Source organism: Herpailurus yagouaroundi, unplaced genomic scaffold (assembly GCF_014898765.1).
Source record: "Herpailurus yagouaroundi ecotype Mexico unplaced genomic scaffold, PumYag 141, whole genome shotgun sequence".
Taxonomy (NCBI): Eukaryota; Metazoa; Chordata; class Mammalia; order Carnivora; family Felidae; genus Herpailurus; species Herpailurus yagouaroundi.
Window position 1 is genome coordinate 61,583,173 of NW_024412396.1, and position 25,504 is coordinate 61,608,676.

Genomic DNA, 25,504 nt, shown 5'->3' on the forward strand with positions numbered 1-25,504 from the left:
TTTACAACTGTACCAAAAACTATAAGATACCTAAGAATATTCCTAACCAAACAGGTAGATCTTTAGTCTGAAAACTACACTTATGAAACACTTATGAAAGAAATTGAAGAAGATACAAAGAAAAAGAAAAACATTCCATGCTATGGATTGGAAGAACAAATATTGTTAAAATGTCTATACTACCCAAAGCAATCTATGCATTCAATGCAATCTCTATCAACATAACACCAGCATTCTTCACAAAGCTAGAACAAATAATTCTAAAATTTGTACAGAACCAGAAACCTTGAATAGCTACATCAATACTGAAAAAGAAAAGTGGGAGGCATCACTATTCCAGACTTCAAGCTGTATTACAAAGCTGTAATCATAAAGACAGTATGGTACTGGCACAAAAATAGACACATAGATCAAGGGAACAGAATAGAGAACACAGAAATAGACCCACAAGTATATGGTCAACAAATCTTTGATGAGGCAATAAAGAATTTCCAATGGAAAAAAGTCAGTCTTTTTCCAAATGGTATTGGGAAAACTAGACAGCAACATGCATACAGAACCCCTTTTTTATACCATTCACAAAAACAAACTCAAGATGGTGAAAAACCTGAGGCGCCTGGGTGGCTCAGTCGGTTAAGCAGCTGACTTCGGCTCAGGTCACGATCTCGCGGTCCATGAGTTCGAGCCCCACGTCGGGCTCTGTGCTGATGGCTCAGAGCCTGGAGCCTGTTTCAGATTCTGTGTCTCCCTCTCTCTGACCCCCCTCCCACCCCGTTCATGCTCTGTCTCTCTCTGTCTCAAAAATAAATAAACGTTTAAAAAAAAAAAAAAAAGATGGTGAAAGACCTAAATGTGCGAAAGGAAACCATCAAAATCCTAGAGGAGAACACGGGCACCAACTTCTTTGACTTTGGCCATAGCTACTTCTTATTAGACACATCTCCATAGGCAAGGGAAACAAAAGCAAAAATGAACTGTTGGGACTTCTTCAAGATAAGAAGTTTCTGAAAAGCAAAGGAAACAATCAGTAAAACTAAAAGGCAACCTATAACAGGGAAAAAGATATTTCCAAAGGACATATTGGATAAAGGGCTAGTATCCCAGATCTATAAAGAACTTACCAAATTCAACACTCAAAAAAAAAAAAAAATCCAGTGAAGAAATGGGCAAAAGACATGAAGAGACAGTTCTCCAAAGAAGGCATTCAAATGACTAACAGACACATGAAAAAATGTTCAACATCACTCATCATCAGGGAAATACAAATCAAACCACAAATCAATACTACCTCACACCAGTCAGAATGGCTAAAATTAACAACTCAGAAAACAATAGATGTTGGCAAGGATGCAGAGAAAGGGGAACCTTACACTGTTTGTGGGAATGCAAACTGGTGCAGACACTGTGGACAACAGTGCTCTGGAGGTTCCTCAGAAAGTTAAAGATAGAACTACCCTACAATCCAGCAATTGAACTACTAGGAATTTACCCAAGGGATACAAACATACTGACTCGAAGAGGTACATGCACCCCAATGTTTATAGCAGCACTATCAACAATGGCCAAATTATAGAAAGAGCCCAAATGTCCATTGATGAATGGCTAAAGAAGAGAAGATGTGTACACACGTGTGTGTGTGCATACACACACACACATAAACACACACACACTCTCTGGAATATTATTCAGCCCATCAAAAAGAATAAAATCTTGCCATTTGCAATGACATGGATAGAACTAAAGTGTATTATGCTAAGTGAAATAAGTCAGTTAGAGAAAGACAAATACCATATGATTTCACTCATATGTGGAATTTAAGAAGCAAAACAGATGAACATAGGGGAGGTGGAAGGGGGGAAGAGAGGGAGACAAACCCTAAGAGACTCTTAACTATAGAGTACAAACTGAGGGTTGGCTGGTGGGGGGTGGGAGGTCCGTAGGGCAATGGGCTAAATGGTTGATGGATAAAGGAGGACAATTGTTGTGATGAGCAGTGGGTGTTATATGTAAGTGATGAATCACTAAATTCAACTCCTGAAACCAGTACTACACGTTATCTAACTGGAATTTAAATAAAATCTTGGAAAGAAAAAAAATAGATTAATGGATAAACAAGGTATGGTATATATACAAAATGGAATTGGCCATAAAAAAAGAATGAAATCTTGCCATTTCCAACAACATGAATGGACCTAGAGGATATTAAGCTAAGTCAAATTAAGTCAGGAAAAGCAAATACCATATGATTTCTCTTATATATGTAATCTAAAAAACAAACAAAAAAACCCCAGATTCATAAATACAGAGAACAAACGTGGTTGTCAGAGTGGCGGAGGATGGAGAAATGGGAAAAGTAGAGGAAGGAGATTAAGAGGTACAAACTTTCAGTTATAAAATAAGTCACAAGATGAAAAGAACAGCATAAGGAGTATAGTCAATATTGTAATAACTTTGGTGATGACAGATAATAACTATACTCATTGCGGTCAGCATTTTGTAAAGTATATAATTGTTGAATCATTATGTTATACACCTGAAACTAATGTAATACTATATGTCAACTCTATTTTAATTAAAAAAAATAGTTTAGTTGAATAAATTACAGTATATCCATGCAGTGGGATATTATATGACTATTAAAAAGACAGAGATATCTGTGAACATGTTGATATGGAACAATCTTCAACTTATGTTATCAAGAGAAAAGAAATCTTGTAAGTTGTTTATTCTATTAAATACCAATTAATTATGTTCAGTTGTATACTGTAAGCTGTTAATATTTAAATCAAAGTATTTTTATGAAGTTTTTATGTTTTTCTAAGGAAAAATTCCAGCCTATGCAATTATGCTATGATCTGCTTACCTGACCGAACGATCGTCACTTCCAGTCACAGCCAAAGGTTTTGTAGGATGAACAGCAAGTGCCCAAAGTTCACCTTCACAATGCCCTTGCATAATTAGGAAAGGTTTATTCCTTTCATGCACCACAATTTCGAAAATTTCACTGTCCTGTGTTCCAACTAGAATGTGGTCACCTCGCCAGCAAACACTCCTCACAGACAAACCTAGTCAAAAGTAAATTGTATTTAAGATCAGTGCTGTAATAACATAATGCCGATCTGCTAAATCAATTTAATTTTTGTACCTTTTATCCCTTAGATGTAAGACAAAAGAAATCTCCAAGTCTTTGATCTACACATTGTCTTCAATTATCCATTTTGTTTGCTATCTGTAATGATAGTTCTCTCTTGCTATATGCCTAATTTCTATCCATCCTTCAAGACATACATTCTTCTTCCTCATAGACAACTCCATAGTCTGACCACTTCTTCAGCCATCTCAAAATTAATTAAGCAGGAACGACAAAGTAATTGTACTATTTTTCTCTGTATAATAATCTGACTTTTCATGTGTCTATATTTCATTTCTTCCATCTGTTCACCAAAGCATTAAAAAGAGAGACTTCTACTTTTTCTGTATATTCCACAATCCCTTTTATAACCTTAGGAAAGCTAGTGTTTCTCTACTTTCTCATCTGTATCATGTGGCCAACATAAAGATACTGTGAACTTTACAATGTTCTTGTAAAGGTCAAATAGGACAAAGTGTCAAATTATTTTGCAAACTTTAAGGTACAATAATGCTCAACAAAACGAATGAAAATAGTGTAACAGTTAACATTTACTAGATGATTATTATGTGCCAGACAGTCTTCTAAACATTTTATACATATTAAATTAGCTCATTTAATCCTAGGAGACAGTCTTATTCTCACTTATGGAGGAGATTAAATATGTAGCCCAAGGTCACCCACCTAGTAAGTTGACTGAAATAAGGCTTAACCATAGACTTCTGCAACTTCCAATCCTAAGTACCGCGCTAGTGAATAAAACTTTTATTTTTATTGTGAAAGACTGTTTTAATATATCAATTTTTTAAGTCCCTAAAGAAGAAAAAATCTTCCAATTGAACAAAACTTTCCTCAACCCTCAACACGTTTTATTTTCAACAGTTTGCTAAATAGTTATATTTAGCATTCTAACAGATAAATATTTTCAAAATCCAAGGTTACCTAAGCAAGCCCTTATCCCATCTCTCTGTAAATCCCATTTTAATAAGCATTAGACATATACAAGAATCCCTGTCATAATAGTAAACCTAGACTGTCTTCAGGCAAACTCTCCTCTTCAATAAAAGGAGATCAATTAAATCTATACAGTAGGAACGGGCAAATTTAAATATCATTTATATTTATAAAACCTACATTTATATTTACTAAAGAAACAGACAATCCTTGGTACATTTAGAATTTGTCTAGTAGTGACACATTTGTTATTACCTTTGTATCCCTGGTCTGTTTCCCTGAGATCAATCACAGTAATCGGTTTAAAAGTTAAATCCCAAAGGCGAATACAGCCATCTCTGCCACCAGTAGCAAAGCCTTCTTCACAAGCATTCATACTAAAAATTCCTGCCTAGCGGAGAAAATAAAATAATTTAACAATATGTACTCTTTAAGAAAATCTGTAATGTAGGCAGAAACCCACTTTAAAAGATTTTGGTATGACAGCAATCAACAAATACAACAGAAAACACAAATGAAAATCTAGAAATAAATCTATGTATACATGTATCTATGTACAATATATGACCAATGATATGGACATATAGAGACATATATAAAGTTAAACCTTATACCACGTATAAAAATGAATTGTAGACATTACATTCTAAATGTGAGAAATAAATGTTAGAAGAGAGTCAAAAGAACATTTATGTAACTTTGAGCTATGAAAGACCTTTTATGCAAGGCAGTTTAACCATAAGCCATAAAGGAAAACAAATTTTTCATATGACAAAAGATATAAGCAAAGGCAAACAGATTGGGGAAATATCTGCAATGTGTATGACCACTGAAAGGTTAATACCCTAACATACAAATGAATAAAGAAAACCCACGGACAAAAATAACAAAAAAGAGCAAAGGGTAAGAAAAACCAATTAATAGAAAAGGAATTTCAAGCAGTCAACAAATATATGAAATTACATATATTTAGGAAACAAAATCAAAACAAGAAGTTACTACTTGTCACCCAGAAAACAAGCAAAAATTTACAACAGTGGTTAAATCCTGCACTGAGGAATATGAAGAGCAAACTGGTATTTTTATATACTGATGATGAAAATGTAAGTTGCCACAACCTTTGTGCAAAAGAATCTGATATTTCTGGTCTTTTGCTTAAAGCAAGTCCTGTTCTAAGTAGTTCTTTAATGTATTTAATATGTAACATATTATATATTTATCGTGGTTCATATAAATACATTTAATAACTTTTCTACTTGAGATCTTACTGCTCACCATGGGGCAGCTCTGTGCTCTCTAGGTCCCTTCATTATGTGAGGGACCCAACTGCTAAAAATCCCTAATCCAAAAAACACTAAAAAGTTTTAACAACAGATTTTTTCCCAGTTTGATAACTTTCCTATATGAAAATGTCAGGAATTACAAAAATTAAATTCCGTTGCCACTCACTCACTTAATGAAATAATAATATTAAAATTAAAAAGGTATATTTTTTCTAGAATATTACCCACAAGAGTTCTAGCTTTATTCTGTTGTAGTTAATCTAGAATACTTTTACTGTTGAATTTAATAAGCTTTTTATCAATAATACTCTGAGGAAGATACAAATACCAGAGCAATGGCTTGAACAAGGTAGTAATTATATTAATTTAATAAATATCTGCATGTCTAACTGCATAACACTTCTTCACTGAAATCTTGAAAACAGGCTAATTCAGTTAGAACAACATTTTTCAAGTAACTGAATTGACTAGAAAGTCTGCTACATTACATAATCTTTTGCTCTACGACAAGAAGGTAAGCAGTTATCGAAAAGTGTTTAAAATATTTAAATATACTTACAGTATGGGCTCCTTGTATTGTCCTTATAAGATTGATTCCTTTCCAAACATATATATCCCCATTAAGTGCACCAGAATATGTTAATTCATCCCTTGCACAGGCCAGGCACAAAATTGTCTGAAGGTCACCAGTTTTACCAAAGACCCCTCGTTTTGGGGTCAGAGCATTTCCACATAAACTCCAGAACTAAAAGGTACACAGTATAATCAAATTACCAAAGAATTCTTATAAAATAAAGTAAAATATTTCTAGTACTTTGAAGCTATATTAGATTAGCAGACTAAAAATTACCTAAGAAATTCCCTTATGAAACATTAGCTTTCAAATGTTCACATCCTCATCCTAGTGTTGTCAATAGCTATATTATAGCTGATAAGCCACTGGTTTCAATCCTTATCTGTAAGAATAAGGGGGGTGAACTAGATTATTTTAAAAATAGGCTATGCTTCCCCCCTTCGGTTTCTGAAAAAAATTTACATGAAACTCAGACATTGAAAGACTTGGCTATGGGTTAGCAATGAAAATGAAGATAAGACATCAGACACTCTTAGGAAAGAGGACCAACCTAACGTCCAATCTTTGATGAAGTTAGTAAAGATGGGGGGAAAATGGTGTTCTCACTGATATTTTCAAAGCTGAGCAATTCTTTTACTTGTCAAGCTTAAAAGATAGACATTTGGAATAATTAGTTCATTCTTAGGAGAAAATGGGAAGTCAAACATAAATCTTCATGACCAAGGTTTTTATTCTTTTATGTGAATTCAGGTAAATTTTAATAGTGTGTAGAAAGAAATAAACAAAAATGGATTAGGGCATTGATATACAGAATAAATAGTTTTGCATAAAGAAATTTGGCCCAGAGAATAAATTCAACTTTATAGTAAGTAAATTACCACTTAAAATAACATTGATACATAAACATCTCCCCTCATCTGTTGAGATCTTATTTTAAGACCTAAAGGTCTTAGTTTAAAACCTGAAGCCTCGGTGCGCCTGGGTGGCTCAGTCGGTTGAGTGGCCGACTTCGGCTCAGGTCATGATCTCGCGGTCCGTGGGTTCGAGCCCTGCGTCAGGCTCTGTGCTGACAGCTCAGAGCCTGGAGCCTGTTTCGGATTCTGTGTCTCCCTCTCTCTGACCCTCCCCCGTTCATGCTCTGTCTCTCTCTGTCTCAAAAATAAACGTTAAAAAAAAATTTTTAAAAAAAAACCTGAAGCCTCAAAAAATTATGATACTTATCCATTCAATAATGAATGCTTTAATGAATGAATTTTTATGATTTTTCATTCTAAAAGCCCCATGATCCCTTTGCACAAGGATAGTTGGTTCTCTTCCTATCAGCAAATCCCTATTTCAACCTACTATTTATTTTCATCTAGGAGTGATTCTCAAATTTGGCTGCACATTAGACCTCACCTGAGAGAAATGATAAAACATAGTATGCTGGGCCCCCACAGAGATAAACTGAGACAGAATCTCCAGAGAGTCAAACCCAGGTATCCAAAAATTTTGATGCTCAGAGTAAAGCACTCATGTTCTATAATCCAGATCAATGCTAGCTAATAGAACTTTCCGCGATGATGAAAATATTCTCTTTCTCTATACATACATACGTATATATATATATATATATACACACACACACACACACACACACACACACTGTCCAATAGAGTAACCACTGGATACATGTGGGTCTTAAGCATTTGAAATGTGATGACTGGGGTGACAGAAGAAGTGATTAAACTTTATTTAACTTTAATTAACTTAAATAGCTACATGTAGCTAGTTGCTACTGTACTGGCCAGTGAAGTTCTAGATCATCTTTGGGACTTCGTTTCCTCATGTGTACTGCCTGTAAAGACATCTACCATACTTTCCATTGACTCAACTACAAGAAAAGAAATGTCACTCAGTAAAAATATAGTTTAATTCAGAAGAATCATGTGTTTAATACCTGAAAATGGAACTTTCAGTTTTATTTATAATACAAAACAGTAATGTTTATTAATTTGCCAATAATTTATTAAGCATTTTATATCAAGAATAACAAACACCATCTTGTTCATCACAGATGAAAAAGACAAAAATGTCTACCTTTGTAGTATTTGTACTACCCTTGCAGTAAGGTACAAATCTATGCTAGATTTCTACCTTAAATCTAGCATAAAGACTTTTGCTGAGTATCTGTTAAAGAAATAAAGACTTAATACTACTCATTATCAAATCAGTACCAGAATATCAAAACCAGAATTGCAGTGGCAGCTAAAGATGCTTTGGAGAAAATGCAGACGGAGTAAGCATACCAAAAGAAAGGGTGTAAACACAGAACCTTACTTACTAGGAATTAACTGTTGTAAGGAACTGTTCTATCAGAGAGGGGAAGAAGCAAGTATTTCCAATGTGCACCAGGGATTTAAAAGTAATTGTAAACATAAGAATGAATATCACCACTGACTATATGGGCTTCAAAACCTGAACTATAATTATAAAACAAAATTCAGAGCTTTCATAAGCATAATAAACAGTGGCTACCAAAGGGTGAGGTCAAATCAAAGAGTAAATATAGAGAGAGGAAAAGATAATACTGTCAGAAAGATGACCAGGTGCTATGTGCTAGGAACTGACAAGCACTTGAATAAACACTGCCTTACTTAATCCAATCTACAAGGATTATATAGATTATATAACATAAAAGCAGCCATATTTTTAAGACGTGAAAAAAGCTCAGTGAGGCTACATGACTCATCCCGGGTCAAACAGCTAAGCTGGTAAGTGGCAAAGCCAACTCTGTCCATGCTGCTTCCGTCACACCAACTTATCTCTGTGCAGGAAATCTCTTCCTTTGCTTGGCTTCCTATGCTCACATTTTACTCTGTAGGTGAAACATGAGACAACAAGACCGATGTAGTAAAACCTACACTAGACTATAAATTTCTTTATGGAAAGTGTTTTATTCATTCCCTACTCATACCTATACTCCTTACAGTGCCTCACACACAGTAATGACACAGTAAATGCCTGTTAGGTTGAACAGAATGTTAAAAATGTTGACATTTTAAAAATAAGTACTGTCAAAATCCTAAGACTCCCCTAAATAGTAAATAGTGTGGTGAGTACTTAGGGGCAGAGAGTAAGTATACATGACTATTATAAAACAAGACCTTTCTAGTACCTTGATATGTTTTACACCACAGCTGACAAGTTTATTTGGCTGGTACAAGTCCCAAGAGATATCAAATATCTGTAAACAAATCAGATTCATGGTTAAAATACTTATTTTCAGAATCACTTAAGAATCCATCCAAAAGACCAAATGCCCCAACACCCTACCTATCATAAAACAATATTCTTCAATGAATAATAATCAGAATCCCACACTTCACAATCTCATGAGAAATAAATATGTAAATGATATGAACAAAAATTATTTCTTAAATAAAGACATGCCATATGGTTTCACTCATATGTGGAATTTAAGAAACAAAACATGAACATAGGGGAAAGGGGGAAAAAAAGAGAGGGAAGCAAATCATAGAAGACTCTTTACTATGTAGAACAAACTTAGGGTTGCTAGAGGAGAAATGTGTGAGGGATGGGCCAAAAGGGTAATGGGTGCTGTGAGGAGCACTGGATGTTATATGTAAGTGATGAATTGCTAAATTCTACTCCTGAAACCAATTTTACCATATATATTAAGCAGAATTTAAAAATCTGAAATAAAAATAAAATATTAATAAAAAATTATTTCTTAGCTTCTATGAACTTTATGAAACAACTAGTGAAGTGAAAATTAATGCCTCTTTTTAATTTTTTAAAAAATCTGGTCCAGGGGCATGTGAGTGGCTCAGTCGGTTAGGTTTCTGACTCTAGATTTCAGCTATGCTCATGGTCTCATGGTTTCTGAGATGGAGCCCTGTGTCAGGCTCTGGGCTGACAGCAAAGAACCTACTTGGGATTCTCCCTCTCTCTCCACCTCTCTCCCTCTCTCACTTTCTCTAAAAAAATAAGTAAACATTAAAAAAAATAAAAAATTTCGTCTGTAAGTCGCAAGAATGTTCAACAGAACTAGGGCATGAGGCAAGTACCTATATAATTTCTGCACAGAAAACATAATGAATAGAATGTACACTTAACACAGCTAGAAACAGAGAACTTTTTTTAATGTTTATTTATTTTGAGAGAAAGAGAGAGAGAGGGCAGGGCAGAGAGAAAGGAGAGAGAATCTCAAGCAGGCTCCACACTGTCAGTGCAAAGCCCAACGCAGGGCTCAATCTCACTGACTGTGAGATCACGACCTGAGCTGAAATCAAGAACCAGATGCTTAACCAACTCAGCCACCCAGGTGCCCCGAGAACTTTTTTAAGCAATTGAAATAGGGAATGTTTTTATAGTTTTCTACCATACAAAACTACTTACATAAAGAATCCAAATATTTATTTCACAGTGAAAATTGTTTTTATTTTTTAGCTTTCTTTATTGTTTATGGGTCAAACAAAATTACTTTATACTTAAAATTTGGAGATCTCAGGCTTTGTTCTTGTCTAAGATTGCCAAAATTCTAAATTCTAACCAACCATTTTTGTTATAATAGCAAACGACAAAAAACCCAGCTGAAAATATGCAATAGAAACATGTACTTTAATAACAAAAGAAAAGCTCTTGAAAAATAATTTCATAGCAGAAAAAAACAATTGTTACTCTTCACCATGTTTCTTTTAACACCTGCCTGCATAATCACCTAAGATGCTTATTACCTTTAAAAATGTATAAAATTATATTCTTCAGTAATAATAAGGATTACATCTTATAAATTAATGTTTAACAAGTCACCATACACAGATTATATGAAAACCATATTGATGCAACTTTAAATACTAACTACAAAAATACTTTAAAAATTCCAACAGTACCATTCTTCATAATAATCTATTTACTAAATCCAAAGTGTGTAATGCTTTAAGTCAGAATATGCAATTACCTAATTAAAATATACAAATCTGATCTGTTACACTTTAATAATTATCTAAATTGTGTTTGTGAGTGTGTAACAGGCCCTTTTGAGAATCTGCTAAAAGACAAGTTTATTTTCCAAAATGCAAATACACACAAAATTTTCTATGCTACTTTTATAGATTCATTCATAGATTCCCCCCCCGCCCCCCCCCCCCCAATAGAATCAAACACTGTATCTCCTGTGCTGCTTCAGGTCATAATTTTACTACACACACACACACACACACACACACACACACACACACACACACAAATGAGACATTTTACAAGGCTTATAACGTTTTTGATGTATGTTTATAAAAGTAAATTTAATTAAAAAGTTGACTACAAAGTATTTTTTATGATTAACTTTATATAGCTTAGAACAAGGAATGTATTTTTAACAAGTTTCCAAAGTAAAAAATGTTAGGTCTCTAAAATTTTTAATATGAATACATAATTTCAAATTCACACATACATATCATTTTTCACTTTGTGATATATATATAACACATTAGTGATAAACCATACTAAATAGACCATAGGCATGAACCATTCATCATTTATCCTGAAGCAAACAATGGTTAAAAGTTTAGCGCTAACACTATGCATACTGAGTCATATTTTTGAGTACTACAATACATACATGTTCTAAAATTTTCTGAGTATTTACAGTTGTACTTTAAATTATTAGTTACATATGAACTACCTGGCAATAACAAAGTACAGAAACACAAAATCCTCTGGCTCTCCTCTGGCTTTTCCCCCATCCAGTACCCAGTAGAAACCCCAAAGGAGAATACTTACTCTGTCTGTGTGGCCAGGGGCCATAGATAACATTTTTCCCCTTTTCCAATCCCAAACACAAACTGCATTCTTTGAATCAAGTCCAACTGAAACCAAGCGCTGAATTATATCCAGGAAGTCCATGAGGGAATAAAAAGCAAACAAATCAAAAAGGAAGCAAATTATAAACAAATTCTACTCATGGGCATCAAAACATCAAAACTTACACATTTATGTTTTATAGACCTAATAGAGAAGGGCTGGATGTATTTCATCTTGTTAATATTCACATATGCGTAGTTCTTCACATTAAGAAACAGAAGAGAGACTTCCATTCTAACAGTAGCACTGACAAAATACCCTAAAACATCTCTCCTGCCAAAAACTAAAAATGCTAGATAAAATGTAAAAACGTCTTTTTAAATGCACTGCTGAGCTGTCAAGGAATTAAGAAATCTGGAACAAAAACAAAGTGATTTCACATAGGAATCCTGGAAGGTAAGAAAGCTCCCACATCCACTTTACTCTAAAGGCACCAGCTAACTCTTAGTAAGCCTGATGTTTGTTCTATAGACTGAACAAGAATGGGAGGGAGATAAGGTTTAGGGCCAGCCCAAGGTATAGATTTGAATTTCAGATATCTAAAGCAGTGAACTGCTCAGAGAAAGGGAAAACAAGAAAGTATCCCTCCCCTGTTTTTAAAGTTTGTTTGTTTGTTTGTTTATTTATTTATTTTGAGAGAGAATGAATGAATGAATGAATGAATGACTATCCCAAGCAGGCTCCCTGCTATCAGCATGGAGCCTGACACAGGACTCAAATTCAGGAACTGTGAGATCATGACCTGAGACAAAATCAAGAGATGGGCGCTTAGCGGACTGAGCTACCCAGACACCCCAGCCCTTTTTAAAAAAGAGGTGGCATGAAGGGGAAGAAAAACCTCCTGGCAAATGGATAGATATAAGCAGCTTTCATCTGGTTGTAGGGCCTAACTCCACATTAATCATAAACCCCTCAAGCGGAAAATTTTATTCAGAGTGGCCCTAAGGGTTGCAGTCTTCAGGCATCTTCAACAATGTAGCAAACACAGGTGAATATAAATCCTATCTGGAGAACTGACACTTCAATCCATCCCTCAAAGAATTCCTACAAGTAGCAATTCAATAAACACCTCTAACCCCCATAACCATGGAAAATAAGAAACAACAAGTAAGAATCAGCAAATCAAGACAAATAGCAAAATCAGTCCTATAAAACATCAGACATTGGAATTATCAGGTGAACAGAGATCTAAAATTAAGGCTTCAAAATATCTTCATATGAAGAAGGAATAGGAGACTATAAAAAGTATCCAAGCATATCTGAAGAAGCGAATGGAATTTCTAGAAATGAAAAATAAAATAAATAAAATTTAAAACTCAGTGGAAGAGTTACATAGGCAAGTAGAGGGAGATGAAGATACAGAGTTAAAAAGAGGAGCTAGCAAGATGGAAAGTGTGAGAGAGGTTAAGAAACGTGAGAGATGGAATTCCAGCCATGGAGAAGTATCAGGGTCTGAACCTGCCCCCCTGCCATAAACAACCAGAAACTACACAAGTGTGCAAAAACAAACATTTTCAGACATTCAAAACAGGAAGTGAAGCACTGTGAACTCTCAAAGGGGGAGAAACAAACAAGGTGAGACCTGTACTTGCCCTAGCCTTCATCTAGGAGGCAATTTCCATATTATAGCACAGAAAGGTAGAATCCAAACAGGGCCCAGCAGACTTGCTGATTTGAGAAGACAGAGCGAGCCTAGAGTTCAGACGTCATGGCTAGGATTTGCAGAGCAGAGAAAGAGCTCCAGAAAATTTGTTTATGGGTCCCCTTGAGAACACCAATCTTTTCATGCCCAGGGTGAAATCCGTGAGGCCATGCAAAGAACAAATTGTGGACAAAAAGCAATTACTGGGGAGCTACAGCCAAAAAAATTCCCAGAGATCATAAAGGGTCAGGATCACTCAAGTTCCCAATAGCCAGAATGGAGATAACTCTTTGAATTCACTAGGTATTCAGTAGGGATCCCAGAAGAGTTGCACCTTAGTGGCAAAGTTAAACCAGTAGTCCTAGAGGAAAAGCTACTCTAGCCCTGCCCCCCAAAAAGCTTGAAAGCAAGCTTTCACAAGGATTAAACTTATTCACAAGGAATTGCACTACCTGCCAGAACAATGTACAAAATACTTTATTTTTTTTAATGTGCAAAATACTTTAAAGGAATACAACAAAATCCAGAATTCAGAATATAACACATACAGTGTCCAGCATCCAATAAAAAAAATTATTGGACATGTGAACAAAGAAGAAAATGTGATGAATAACCAGGAGAAAAATCAGTTAATAGAAGCAGACCCAAGAATCACAGAAATGATTAAAATTAGGAGACATTCGCTATTAAAATGAAAATGTTCAGGATGCTCAAGAATTATTTTTATTATTTTTAAAAATTTTGTAATGTTTATTTATTTTTGAGAGAGACACATACACACATGCATACACACAGAATGCAAGTGGGGGAGGGGCAGAGAGAGAGGGAGACACAGAATCCAAAGCAAGCTCCAGGCTCCAAGCTGTCAGCACAGAGCCCGATGTGGGGCTTGAACTCACAAACTGTGAGCCGAAGTCGGATGCTTAATCGACTGAGCCACCCAGGTGCCCCAAGAATTATTTTAAAACATACAAAGAATAAAAAGAAATGGAAGATTTGAAAGAACATACATAACTTGTAAAAATAAATGTTGAATTATGTGAAATAAAAATTCACACCATAGGATTAACAGCAATTTAGAAAATTAAGAAAAGATAGATGAACTTACAGATACAGCAAGAGAAATGATTCAAAATAAAGCACAGAAAAAAAAAAAGGAAAAAAATTGATGGTGCCTCACCTAACTTTAGAAAAACATCAAGTGGTCTAGTATACAGGTAACTGTAGTTCCAAAAGGAGAAGATGGAGGCAAAGAAAATATAAAATCAGAGAAATGATGGATAAAATTTTCTAAATGTGATGAAACTCATAAACCCAGCAAATCTAAGAAGTTCAATAAACTCCCAGCAGAATAATCACACAGAGAAAACATACATCAACACAAATGGTAATAAAATTGCTAAAACCAGTGCTAAAGAGAAAAATCTTAAAAGCAGTCAGAAAAAAAGACAATTTTAGTATGGAGGAACAAAGATTAAAAAGTTATTCTAGATTTCTCATCTAAAGCTATACAAGTCAGATGACAATGAATAACCTCTTTAAAAATTCTAAGGAGGAAAAAGGCAACATAGAACAATATACCTAGCAAAATTACCTTTGGAAAATTGGGTCAAAATAGGCTTTTTCAAGTAAACAGAAGGTGAGACCTGCACTAGAAGATATGATAATGGAAATTACTTCAGCCAGACAGAAATGATATACCTGTGAATTAAGCGTCCAAATGGTAAATATGTAAATAAGACTTTTATTTTTAATTTTCTTTTTAAACTGTTTAAGGCAAAAATAACAATAGTTATTATGGGATTTACAAAATACATATAAGTAAAATGAATGAAGACAGCACAGTAAACAGAAGGAGAGAAAGGAAACAGCAGAATATATTTTTTTCACATCCTTTCCAAGTGCACATGAAACTTCATGAAGATCACAAAATTCTGAATCACAAAATAAGCCTAACCAAATAAAAAAACCCTAAAATACAGAGTATGTTCTCTGACAAAAACAGAAATTAGAGTAACAGAAAGTTGTGCAGAAAATCCTCCAAATGTGTGCAAATTAACAATACACTTGTAAGTAACTGAAAGGGATAAAGAAGAAATCACAAGGATCAGCCCACGACACAGATTTTTTGCCCTGGGTTAGAAGCAGGGGTCAGCAAACTACAACCCTCAGGCCAAATCCTTCCTGAATCCTGTTTTTGTAAATACAATTTTACTGGAGTGCAGCCATACACATTCTTTTACAAGCTGCCCATGACTGCTTTCCTACCACAATGCAGGGCTGAGGAGTGGCAACAGAGACCATATGTATGGTCTACAAGGCTTAAATATTTACTGAGTTGTTACAGAAAGTGCACCAGTTTACTAACCTCTGATTTAAAGCATAGATTCTGATATCAGACTACCTACGTTTGAACATCAGCTCCATCTCTCATTAATTAATTAGATTACTTTCAGCAGTTATGTAGCCTCTCTGAACCGCAGTTTCCTCACCTATTAAGTGGGAATAATAAAAGTGTTTCATAGGGTTACTATGAGAATTAACATATATACATACACAAAAAAGTTAATATGTGGTTAATGTTACATAAATGTTTGTTATCATCATCATTGTTAATTTACCACAACCATAACTAGCTTTAAGAACCTATGCCCTCTACCTGTCTGAATGAGAAATGCCATCTAATACTCAGAAACAAATTCTGCAAAGTAGAATTACTATTTAAACCCTCAAATGGGCAGAATGAATGGCTCCCATGAAAAGATACAGTATATAGTTTGTTGTGGCTCTCCATCAAATCACCCTGGCAGAAAGACCAAGGGAACAAGAGGAGAGGACTTACTTTTCCTGAGAGTCTTGGGAATTACAGGGTATCAGTAAATATCTAGCTAAAAGAAATCTACCTACTGTGTAGAGATTAAAATTTCACAAAACAAATATAAAGTGAGGAATAGTCAGAGGGGGACTGTCCATTCTATTGATGCTTCTTCTGACTTGGCTCATCCTACACACACAGCAAACCACAATGGGCCAAAAGCTTTAAAACTCCATGTATCTCCATAGAGCCTCAAAGCATCCAGCTCTGTACAGACAGTGAAAAAAAAGGAGATCTGGGAGCACTTCCTCTGTAGCCCTGATAAACTTAACATGGCCAAAATCAACCTCCCTCAGCACAGGTTAAGCAACAGCAGAGAGGATAAGAGAGAAATAACCAAACCCATACTGCTTCCTCTCCTAGCTTTCTATCATTTTTTACTGTATCATGTTTTCTCACATTTACCCAGCCTGGGTAGGTGAGGAAGAAGATAAAGTTTTCCAGTAAAAGTAACGCTTTAACCATGTAAGAGTTGGGTAGAAAAGTAAGAGAAAGTGCCTTTCAGACCAAAGGACAGCAAGATTAGAGAGATCATGGTGCCTTCAGGAAAAAGCCTAATTCAGGGTAGCTGAGGGGAGGAGTGCCAACTGGAAAGTGGCCAGAGACAAGGCTGGAGAAGCAGGCCAAAGCCAGAAAAAGGATCAACTTTGTCTTTTAAGAGAGTTGGAATAAAGAGAGATTCAGTTTTAAAGGTATCATACATCGTATATTTGTATGACATTTGGCAGGGATGGGGGGCGGTATCTGGAGTTGAGGAGAGAAGCTGGGGCCTCACTGTCAACTGACATGGACATTAAAATCATGGCTCTAGATGATCACCTAGAGAGAATAAGTAAAAAGAAAAGAAGGCCACAGATTCCTAAAGAACACTGTCATTTAAGAAGCAGACAGAAGGAAAGGCACCTTTAATTAAGAAGTAAAAGTCAGAAAGGGAAAAAGAAAACCAGCTTCTCGAATTTTTCCTTGATCCCAACAAAATCCAGATCCCAACAAAAGTCAGAAAGGGAAAAAGAAAACCAGCTTCTCGAATTTTTCCTTGATCCCAACAAAATCCAGTCCATTAACTGAACTGGATTTATTAAAAGATTCTAGTGCACTCAATGCTCAAATAAGAAAACTATCCTAATAGACACAGCGAGACGCATCCCATGAGTTCCTGCAACTGTAAACCATATTCAAATAACAAACAATTATACTTAAAAGATGTTAGTATGTGGGCCCTTGTGGTCTCAATGTTCATTACACAAGAACTAATGATCACAATGTCACAAAGTAAAATCACAAATTTTGCAAGAGAGGCAGGACTTGATGGAATAAATACTGGTAAAATCTACATAAAATCATTAGAAATTAGGATCTGGCAGAGAAATAGAAAAAAACTCAAGAATAATACAATAGGCACTTGAGATATGTCAAGTTAGCAAGAGACTGCTAAAAGGCACTTGGAAAAACCAGTGAACTCCCCTAATATTTTTGCAAAAATTACTCTCTTGATAATCATGTGCCAAAAGGCTAAGGTACACTAAAGCCTTTTATTTTGTACCATCATATAATTGACAAAATTAAGTTAAAAACTAATGCTTTATTCTTAGTTCATTCTGTAAATCACCAGAGCTGTAACTACAGCTTAGATTTTGTTCAACATGAGAAATGTTTTTGCAGTGTACTGTTGTATTTGCAAGATAAAGTATCAAATTTCCCTTCCTCCCACTTAGAAATTTTAGTCCCTGTTTGATGTGCGTTATAGAAACAGACTTTTCAGGCCCTAATTATTCTCAGTAAGACAGACTTCTGGTGTCAGAGTGGATATTCAGTCCATTTAGAAGAAAGCCTCTGGGAAAATAATATTCAGCATTACTGTTAACAGGGAAATTCATTGGATAAATCTTAATAGAGCACTATTATAAAATGCAAAAATCACAATTATTTCCTAGTTGATAGCTCATAAACAGTTCAGATATTAGTGAATATATTCTCAAATATATTTTTTAACTAAGGCATTTTCTCAATAGAATTTCAGAGATACTCTTCTTAATCTTCAGTTGGCAGCAGTTCCTTATAAGCTTTAATTGTATTTAAGATGGCTGAATTTCTTCTGAAATATAAATAACTACTTCCTAAGTTCCATGTTTGGGAGGCAGGAGAGCATTGTGATTAAAAACATGAGCTTTGGAGTGTGACTGACCTGGGTTTCCGCTCTGGCTCCATTTACTAGCTGTGTAACCTGGGGCAAGTTATTTAACCTCTCTAAGTCTCAGTTTCTTTATCTGTAAAATAGAGATAATAATAGTATCTATTTCATAGGGTTGCTGTGAGGATTAAATAAGATAATGCAGGCTCAGCACAATGCCTGGTACTTAGTATGTGTTCAGTAACTTTTAGCTATTATTATGTTTTTTATAAGCTTAAACTTTTAAGTAACACATTCTCATGAAGATTTGTGATAATAAAATACATGTACCAAAGGCTTTTCTTATAAGTTCTACAAAATAAGCAAAATTAAAGGCTTTCAACTAGGAAGAGCTATGGGCATGACTTCTCCTTATATACACAAAAGAAATTCCTCAGCAATGCAACACATAACATTTAGAAAGAGCAATTTCAAAATTAGGAAGAAAACATGTATGTTGAAAGAATACAGATACTTATAGTTAATACATCGTGGACTTCATAACACCTTTAGTAAATGACTAAAAAAAAATCCATGTACGTTTGTTTCATAAAATTTAATCTCCCAAGAGATAGGTTAAGAGTAATTCTCTTCCTTTTAAAAAAGAAAATAAAATTGATATGAGGACAGTAAGGGACTTGAAAAATAGCAAAACAGGACATGAATTAAGGTTCTGTAATTGCCAATCACTGCTACAATACTAATATTAAACCTAGAAGCACATTTTTTCCCAAATGAAAGGTTCCAATTAAGTCTTAAAGATCTCTTAACAGACTCTTAACAGAAAGGCATATTAATCTATGCTACTCAAAGAAGCTATTCCTTAGTTATAAATAAAATATCTGTCATTTTCAAGAGAACAAAACACAATGTGATCTGTTTTTATAAAATCTCAACCTATAAAATTAATTTTATGAACTGAAAAGCAGGCAACTAAAATCTTTCTAAAAGTTAAAATGACTGTTAAAGTCTAATTTTAACATAAAACTGTTAAAGACTACAAATTAACCATACCTGCAAAATTCAACTTCTTACCACTTCTTAAATATGTTTTAGGTATAACAAGTTCCATGAAAACACCATAAAAAAGTTCTTGGCCTGTTTAATTTTTTAAAATAATCATTCACTAGAAGTAGATGATAATTTGGGAACTGATAATTATATCCTTTGTTTTCAACTTTGATTTTGTATAAAAATAGCTCTTATAGGAACAACCTCCTTATTTTCAATAAAAAATGTAACTTCAACAGAAACCTTTAAAATAACTGAAAATTAAAATGTATACAGCTCTACTTAGAGAAACTTAGTTTTCCTAAGATGTCTTCCTAAGACGTCTTTCATCTGTCTTATCAACATACACTACCTGGAAAAGTTATATGTAAAATTTCTAGGACAATTAGGTAATATTCTACTGAGTCAGAATCTCTTTGGCTTTTATAATAGTATTAATTCAATTAAAAAGTTTGTGATATGTGAAATAAAGACCACTTATTGTTCTTATTTTTATTATATTCATCAACTATCCACCCAATGTACCTCCACCCTTGAACAAACAGGTACTTTTCATCAATTGCTTTCCAATTTAATATTTATAGATTTGTAATCACTTCTTATAGTACACGTTTATAAGATGTAGTTTAGAAAAAGAGAAAAAAAATCACATACCTGCCCGTCTAAGTCGAATGCTAAACAAGCTATACCATGTGTATGAGCATCCTTTAGAATTGATATGGTCTGCACAGTGTATGAATCCCAAACACAGATATAAGGCTCTTTCCCAACTTGTCCCGTTGCTACCAATACTCGTTCAGGATGCAATGCAAGGCTGCAAAATAAATAAATAAATAAACTGGCTTAAAACTGTTTATAGAGCTTTTATATTTGATATATATAAACTTTATATACACAAATGCAAAATTTAGACTTTATCCATTTAATATAATTTGGATTTAAAATAACTTCTAGTGGGGGTACCTGGGTGGCTCAGTCAGTTAAGTGTCCGACTTCAGCTCAGGTCATGATCTCACGGTTTGTGAGGTTGAGCCCCGCGTCAGGCTCTGTGCTGAATGCTTGCTCGGAGCCTGGAGCCTGGAGCCTGCTTGGGATTCTGTGTCTCCTTCTCTCTCTACCCCTCCCTCGCTCATGCTCTGTCTCACTCTGTCTCTCAAAAACAAGTAAATGTCAAAAAAAAAAAAAAAATTAAAGTAACTTCTAGGGGTGCCTGGGTGGCTCAGTTGGTTAAATGTCAAACCTCAGCTCGGGTCAAGATCTCACAATTTGTTGAGTTCGAGCCCCGCTTCAGAACTCTGTGCTGACAGCTCAGAGCCTGGAGCCTGCCTCTGATTCTGTGTCTCCCTCTCTCTCTGCCCCTCCCCTGCTCATGTTCCTTCTCTTTCAAAAATAAATATTTAAAAAAATTTTAAATAAAATAAAATAACTTCTACAAAAATCCATACTGAGTTATTACTTGACTAGTATATGTATGTTATGACCAGATGATGATAGACTTCAAAATCTCTGTAATATGATATAATGTGTGTAAACTTTGCAAGAAAAGAATTCTCACAATGGATCAATTGCACCACAGCAACAAATTAGTAGCAGCCTTACCACATGCCACTTTCTCTTTTGGTATTCATCTGTTTTTAAGCCCTCTCTCCTATTTTACTTTTATTACATGACATTACACAAAATCTTAGCATCCAAAAATAGCACTTAGTAACACTCCTATGGTAATAAATTATAAACCTCATTTTTTTTTTTTCAACGTTTATTTTTTTTGGGACAGAGAGAGACAGAGCATGAACGGGGGAGGGGCAGAGAGAGAGGGAGACACAGAATCGGAAACAGGCTCCAGGCTCCGAGCCATCAGCCCAGAGCCTGACGCGGGGCTTGAACCCACGGACCGCGAGATCGTGACCTGGCTGAAGTCGGACGCTTAACTGACTGCGCCACCCAGGCGCCCCTATAAACCTCATTTTTAATTGAAGTAAAATTGGTATATAAGTTTTAATTATATAACATTTTAATTAAATATCTGTGTTCATCTCAAAGTGATCACCTCCAAAAGTCTAGTTATCATCTATTACCATACATTTGACTCCCTTCACCCACTTCACCCACCCCTCAACCGCCTACTCTTGTAGTAACCACCAATCTGTTTGTGTCTATGAGTTTGTTTTTATTTGTTATATTTTATTTTTTTAGATTCCACATATGAGTGAAGTAATACTATTTTTTACTTTCTCCTTCTGACTTAGTTCACTTAATACCCTCATGGTCCATCCATGTTGTCAACATCTGATTTCATTCTTTTTTATGGCTGAATAGTATTCCATAATGTCTATATACCACACCTTCTTTATCTATTCATCCACTGATGCATATTTAGGTTGTTTCCATATCTTGACTATTGTAAATAATGTTGTAATGAACATCAGGCTGCATATATCTTCTTGTATTAATGTTTTCATGTTCAGATAAATGTCCAGTAGTGGGACTGTTGGATAGTATGGCAGCTCTATTCTCAACTTTTTGAGGAATAACCATAGTGTTTTACACAGCAGCTGCACTAATTTATATTCCCAGGGTTTTATTTACATATGAGGGCTCCTGTTTCTCCACACCCTCTCCAACACTTGTTATTTCTTGTCATTTTGATGACAGCCAATCTAACCCATATGAGGTGATATCTTATTATAGTTTTGGTTTGCATTTCCCTAATAATTAGTGATGCTGAACAGGTTTTCATGTGTCTGTTAGCCATTTATAGGTCTCCTTTAGAAAAATGCCTATGCAGATCCTCTGGTCATTTTTTTATTTGAGCTGTTTTTTGTTAAGTTGTAGGAATTTTTTAATATATTTTGGATATTAACCCCTTGGCAAATATGTAATTTGCAAATATCTTCTCCCATTTAGTAGGTTGCCTTTTCCTTTTGATGATGGTTTCTTTCACTATGCAGAGGCTTTTTAGTTTGATGTATTTCAATATGTTTTTTTTTTTAAGGTTTATTTATTTTTGAGACAGACAGAGAGAGAGAGAGAGCGAGCGAGCGAGAGCGAGCGCACTAGCAGGGAAGGGGCAGAGAGAGAGGAGACACAGAATCCTAAGCAGGCTCCAGGCTCCAAGCTGTCAGCACAGAGCCAGATGCAGGCTGGAAGTCACAAACCACAAGATCATGACCTGAGCCAAAGTCAGACACTTAACCAACTGAGCCACCCAAGTGTCCCTCAATTTGTTTGCTTTTGCCTTTGATTCCCTTGTCTTTGGAGTTAGATCCACAAATACATTGCTAAGACTGATGTCAAGGATCTTGCCACCTGTTTTCTTCTAGAAGCTTTATGGTTTCAGGTCTTATGTTCAAGTTTTAAATCCATTTTGAGTTAATTTTGGGGTACACTATAAGATAGTGGTCTAGTTTCATTCTTTCGCATGTGGCTGTCCAGTTTTCCCAACACCATCTTTTGAAGAGACTGTCCTTTCTCCATTTTATGCTCTTGGCTCCACTGCCATAAACTAAATGTCCATACACGTGTGGGTTTATTCCTGGGCTCTCAATTTTGCGTCACTGATCTATGTGTCTGTTTTTATACCAATACCATAGTTTTGGTTACTATAGCACAAATATCATTTCAAAAAACAGAAAAGTCACCCATAGTTCACAGAAAGTAGTCTGAGTCTTTAAAAATAAGACAAAGACCATACAGTTGGTAATGGTTTATGTACATGAGCAGGAGGCACGAAGTAAATACAAATTTCTCCTTCATAAATTTTTCTACAAATAGATTTAGGTTATGAGATTCATCTTTAGGAGAAAAAAAATCACTCCTGGCCTCACAGTCAAGGATGAGTTGAAAGTGGGAAAAGTTAGGAGGGTATTAGGACAGAATCAACTGATTGGATGTAGTGAGTGGGGAGAAAGAAAGGTCTAAGATGACTCTTGGGCTTCTGGCTTGAGCATCTGGATGGCTTAGATGGTATTCATCAAGTCAGGGAATACTAAATGAGTAACCAGAGGGAGGGAAGATAAGTAGGAATGGAAGGTTGGCTCAACATATAAAAGTCAACGAATATATCATAGTAATAGAATAAAAATCAATCCTAAAAAAAATAGAAAAGTAAAACAAATACAAACCCATATACATTAATCTCAATAGACACAGAAGACGTATATGACAAAAACCCAACCCCTTTTGTGATAAAAATACACAAGAGACTATGAATTAAAGAGAACTTACTCAACTTGATAAAGGGGAATCTATGAAAACCCACAGCTATTATCACATTTAATGGTGAAAGCCTGAAAGTTTCCCCTCTAAGTACAGGAAGGAGACAAGGATGTCACCTCTTGTCACTTCCATTCAACATGATACTGGATATTCTGAACAGGACAATTAGGCAAGAACAAGAAACAAAAGGAAGAAGTAAAACTATCTCTACTTATAGATGATATTATCTCGTATAAAGAAAATCCTAACGAATCCACAAACAACAACAAAATAAATCCCAAGTAGAGTTAATAAGCAATGTGGTAGGATATAAGGTCAATATAAAATATCAATTATATTTCTATACACTAGCAATGAACAATCTGAAAATTAAGTTAAGAAAACAATTTCACTTATGATAGCATCAAAAACAACAAAACATTTAGGAATAAATTTAGCAAAAAAGTACAAGACTTGTACACTGAAAAGTACAAAACATCGTTCATTTTTAAAAGATCTAAATAAGTGGAAAGATACACTGTAATATAATTACAACATGTTATATATAATATTGTAATACTGCAATTTTGTTAAAATGACATTACTTCCCAAATTGATCAGTAGCTCCCAGCTACCCAAAAACAGGAAATGACAAAAAACAAATAAGTATCCAACAGTTTACCAGAAAAAGGCAATCCCATCAATGTCCTAAAGTCCAGGAACTCCCTACTATCTTAATGTTAATGCTTTGCTAGAGGGAAAAACAACCTTAGTTTGACAATAGCTAGGCCTCTAGTAAGTCTTTAGCACGTGAAAGTCTCTTTGGAAACTCCCTCTTGACTTTATCTCCTACCTCCCCCCACATAAAACGGTCACCTCCCACACTTGCAGTGCATACTTCCTGCCCAGAGTCCTGTCTCCGTGCTTTAATAAAATCACCTTTTTGCACCAAAGAAGTCTCAAGAATTCTTTCTTGGTCATTGGCTCCAGACCCCCACCACCCCAAAACTTCACCAAAAATATTCCATTTTTCTACAGCTTCTATTTCCTTGCTGAGAACTTAAAACATTTCATTTGTTTCAAGAACATTCCCGTTTACTTCACGGCATATAGTTATAACAAATGCTCTAAATTCTTTGATAATTCCAACACTTACTTCATTGTGGGGCTGATAACTACTGTCTTTTATAAGTTCTTAAGAATTTCCTAATTTTTTGTGAGATCATTTTGGATTATATCCTGGACATTTGGAATACTGTGCTATAAACCCTGGGCCCTGTTAAAATCCTCTAGAGAATGCTGTGTTTCAGCAGGCAAGCACTCTGGTTAGGTTCAGGGCACATGTCCCAGTTCTCCTTCTATGGTCCCAATGTTAGTTTAATTTTTAAAGCCTTTGTAGTATTACCACATGTACACACCACAGGGGCCAATTTGGAAGCTAGATGATTATAGTTCAGTTTTCAAAGCCTTTGATACGCTGTTTCTAATTAGTTCCAACCATGTGCAGCGTAAGAGTCTAGGACATCAAATGTAACTTTATGAGATCTCCCTGCTCTCCATAAACTCCCCCAACTCTCAATCTCCCAGGGGCTCTACTTCATCGTACTATGACTAGAAAGTCCAGAGTATGAGCCTCTGGACACTGTCGTGCTCTTCCTACAATTGGGTCAGACTCTGGGCAAAAAGCATTTGGCCTATTTTTTAATTGGTCTGTTGTCCTATTACTGCATTGTAAGAGTTCTTGATATATTCTGGATAGAATTCTTTTCTCAAACATATGTTTTGGAACTGTGTTTCCCAGTT

General features: G+C 35.2%; 1 protein-coding gene and 1 long non-coding RNA gene across 13 annotated transcripts in view; one reads left to right on the forward strand and one right to left on the reverse strand.

Annotated features, from left to right (window-relative positions):
* Positions 1–25,504, reverse strand: part of EML5 (EMAP like 5) — a 181,420-nt gene that overhangs the window by 135,149 nt on the left and 20,767 nt on the right. For 10 of the 12 annotated variants that reach the window (XM_040477952.1, XM_040477951.1, XM_040477950.1 and 7 more), the window contains exons 2-7: positions 20,159–20,318; positions 11,726–11,824; positions 9,099–9,167; positions 5,927–6,112; positions 4,340–4,475; positions 2,864–3,065 (exon numbers count right to left, since the gene is read on the reverse strand). In XM_040477952.1, coding sequence (XP_040333886.1) covers positions 2,864–3,065; positions 4,340–4,475; positions 5,927–6,112; positions 9,099–9,167; positions 11,726–11,824; positions 20,159–20,318 — 852 coding nt within the window. Of the gene's footprint in view, positions 1–2,863; positions 3,066–4,339; positions 4,476–5,926; positions 6,113–9,098; positions 9,168–11,725; positions 11,825–15,816; positions 15,918–20,158; positions 20,319–25,504 lie in introns of those variants that run through there. The other 2 variants (XM_040477953.1, XM_040477955.1) reach the window with 2 other exon arrangements.
* LOC121032167 (uncharacterized) lies at positions 806–24,704 on the forward strand. Its single transcript, XR_005791126.1, has 3 exons — positions 806–1,000; positions 12,103–12,109; positions 24,692–24,704. It is a non-coding gene; the product is annotated as an uncharacterized LOC121032167 (long non-coding RNA).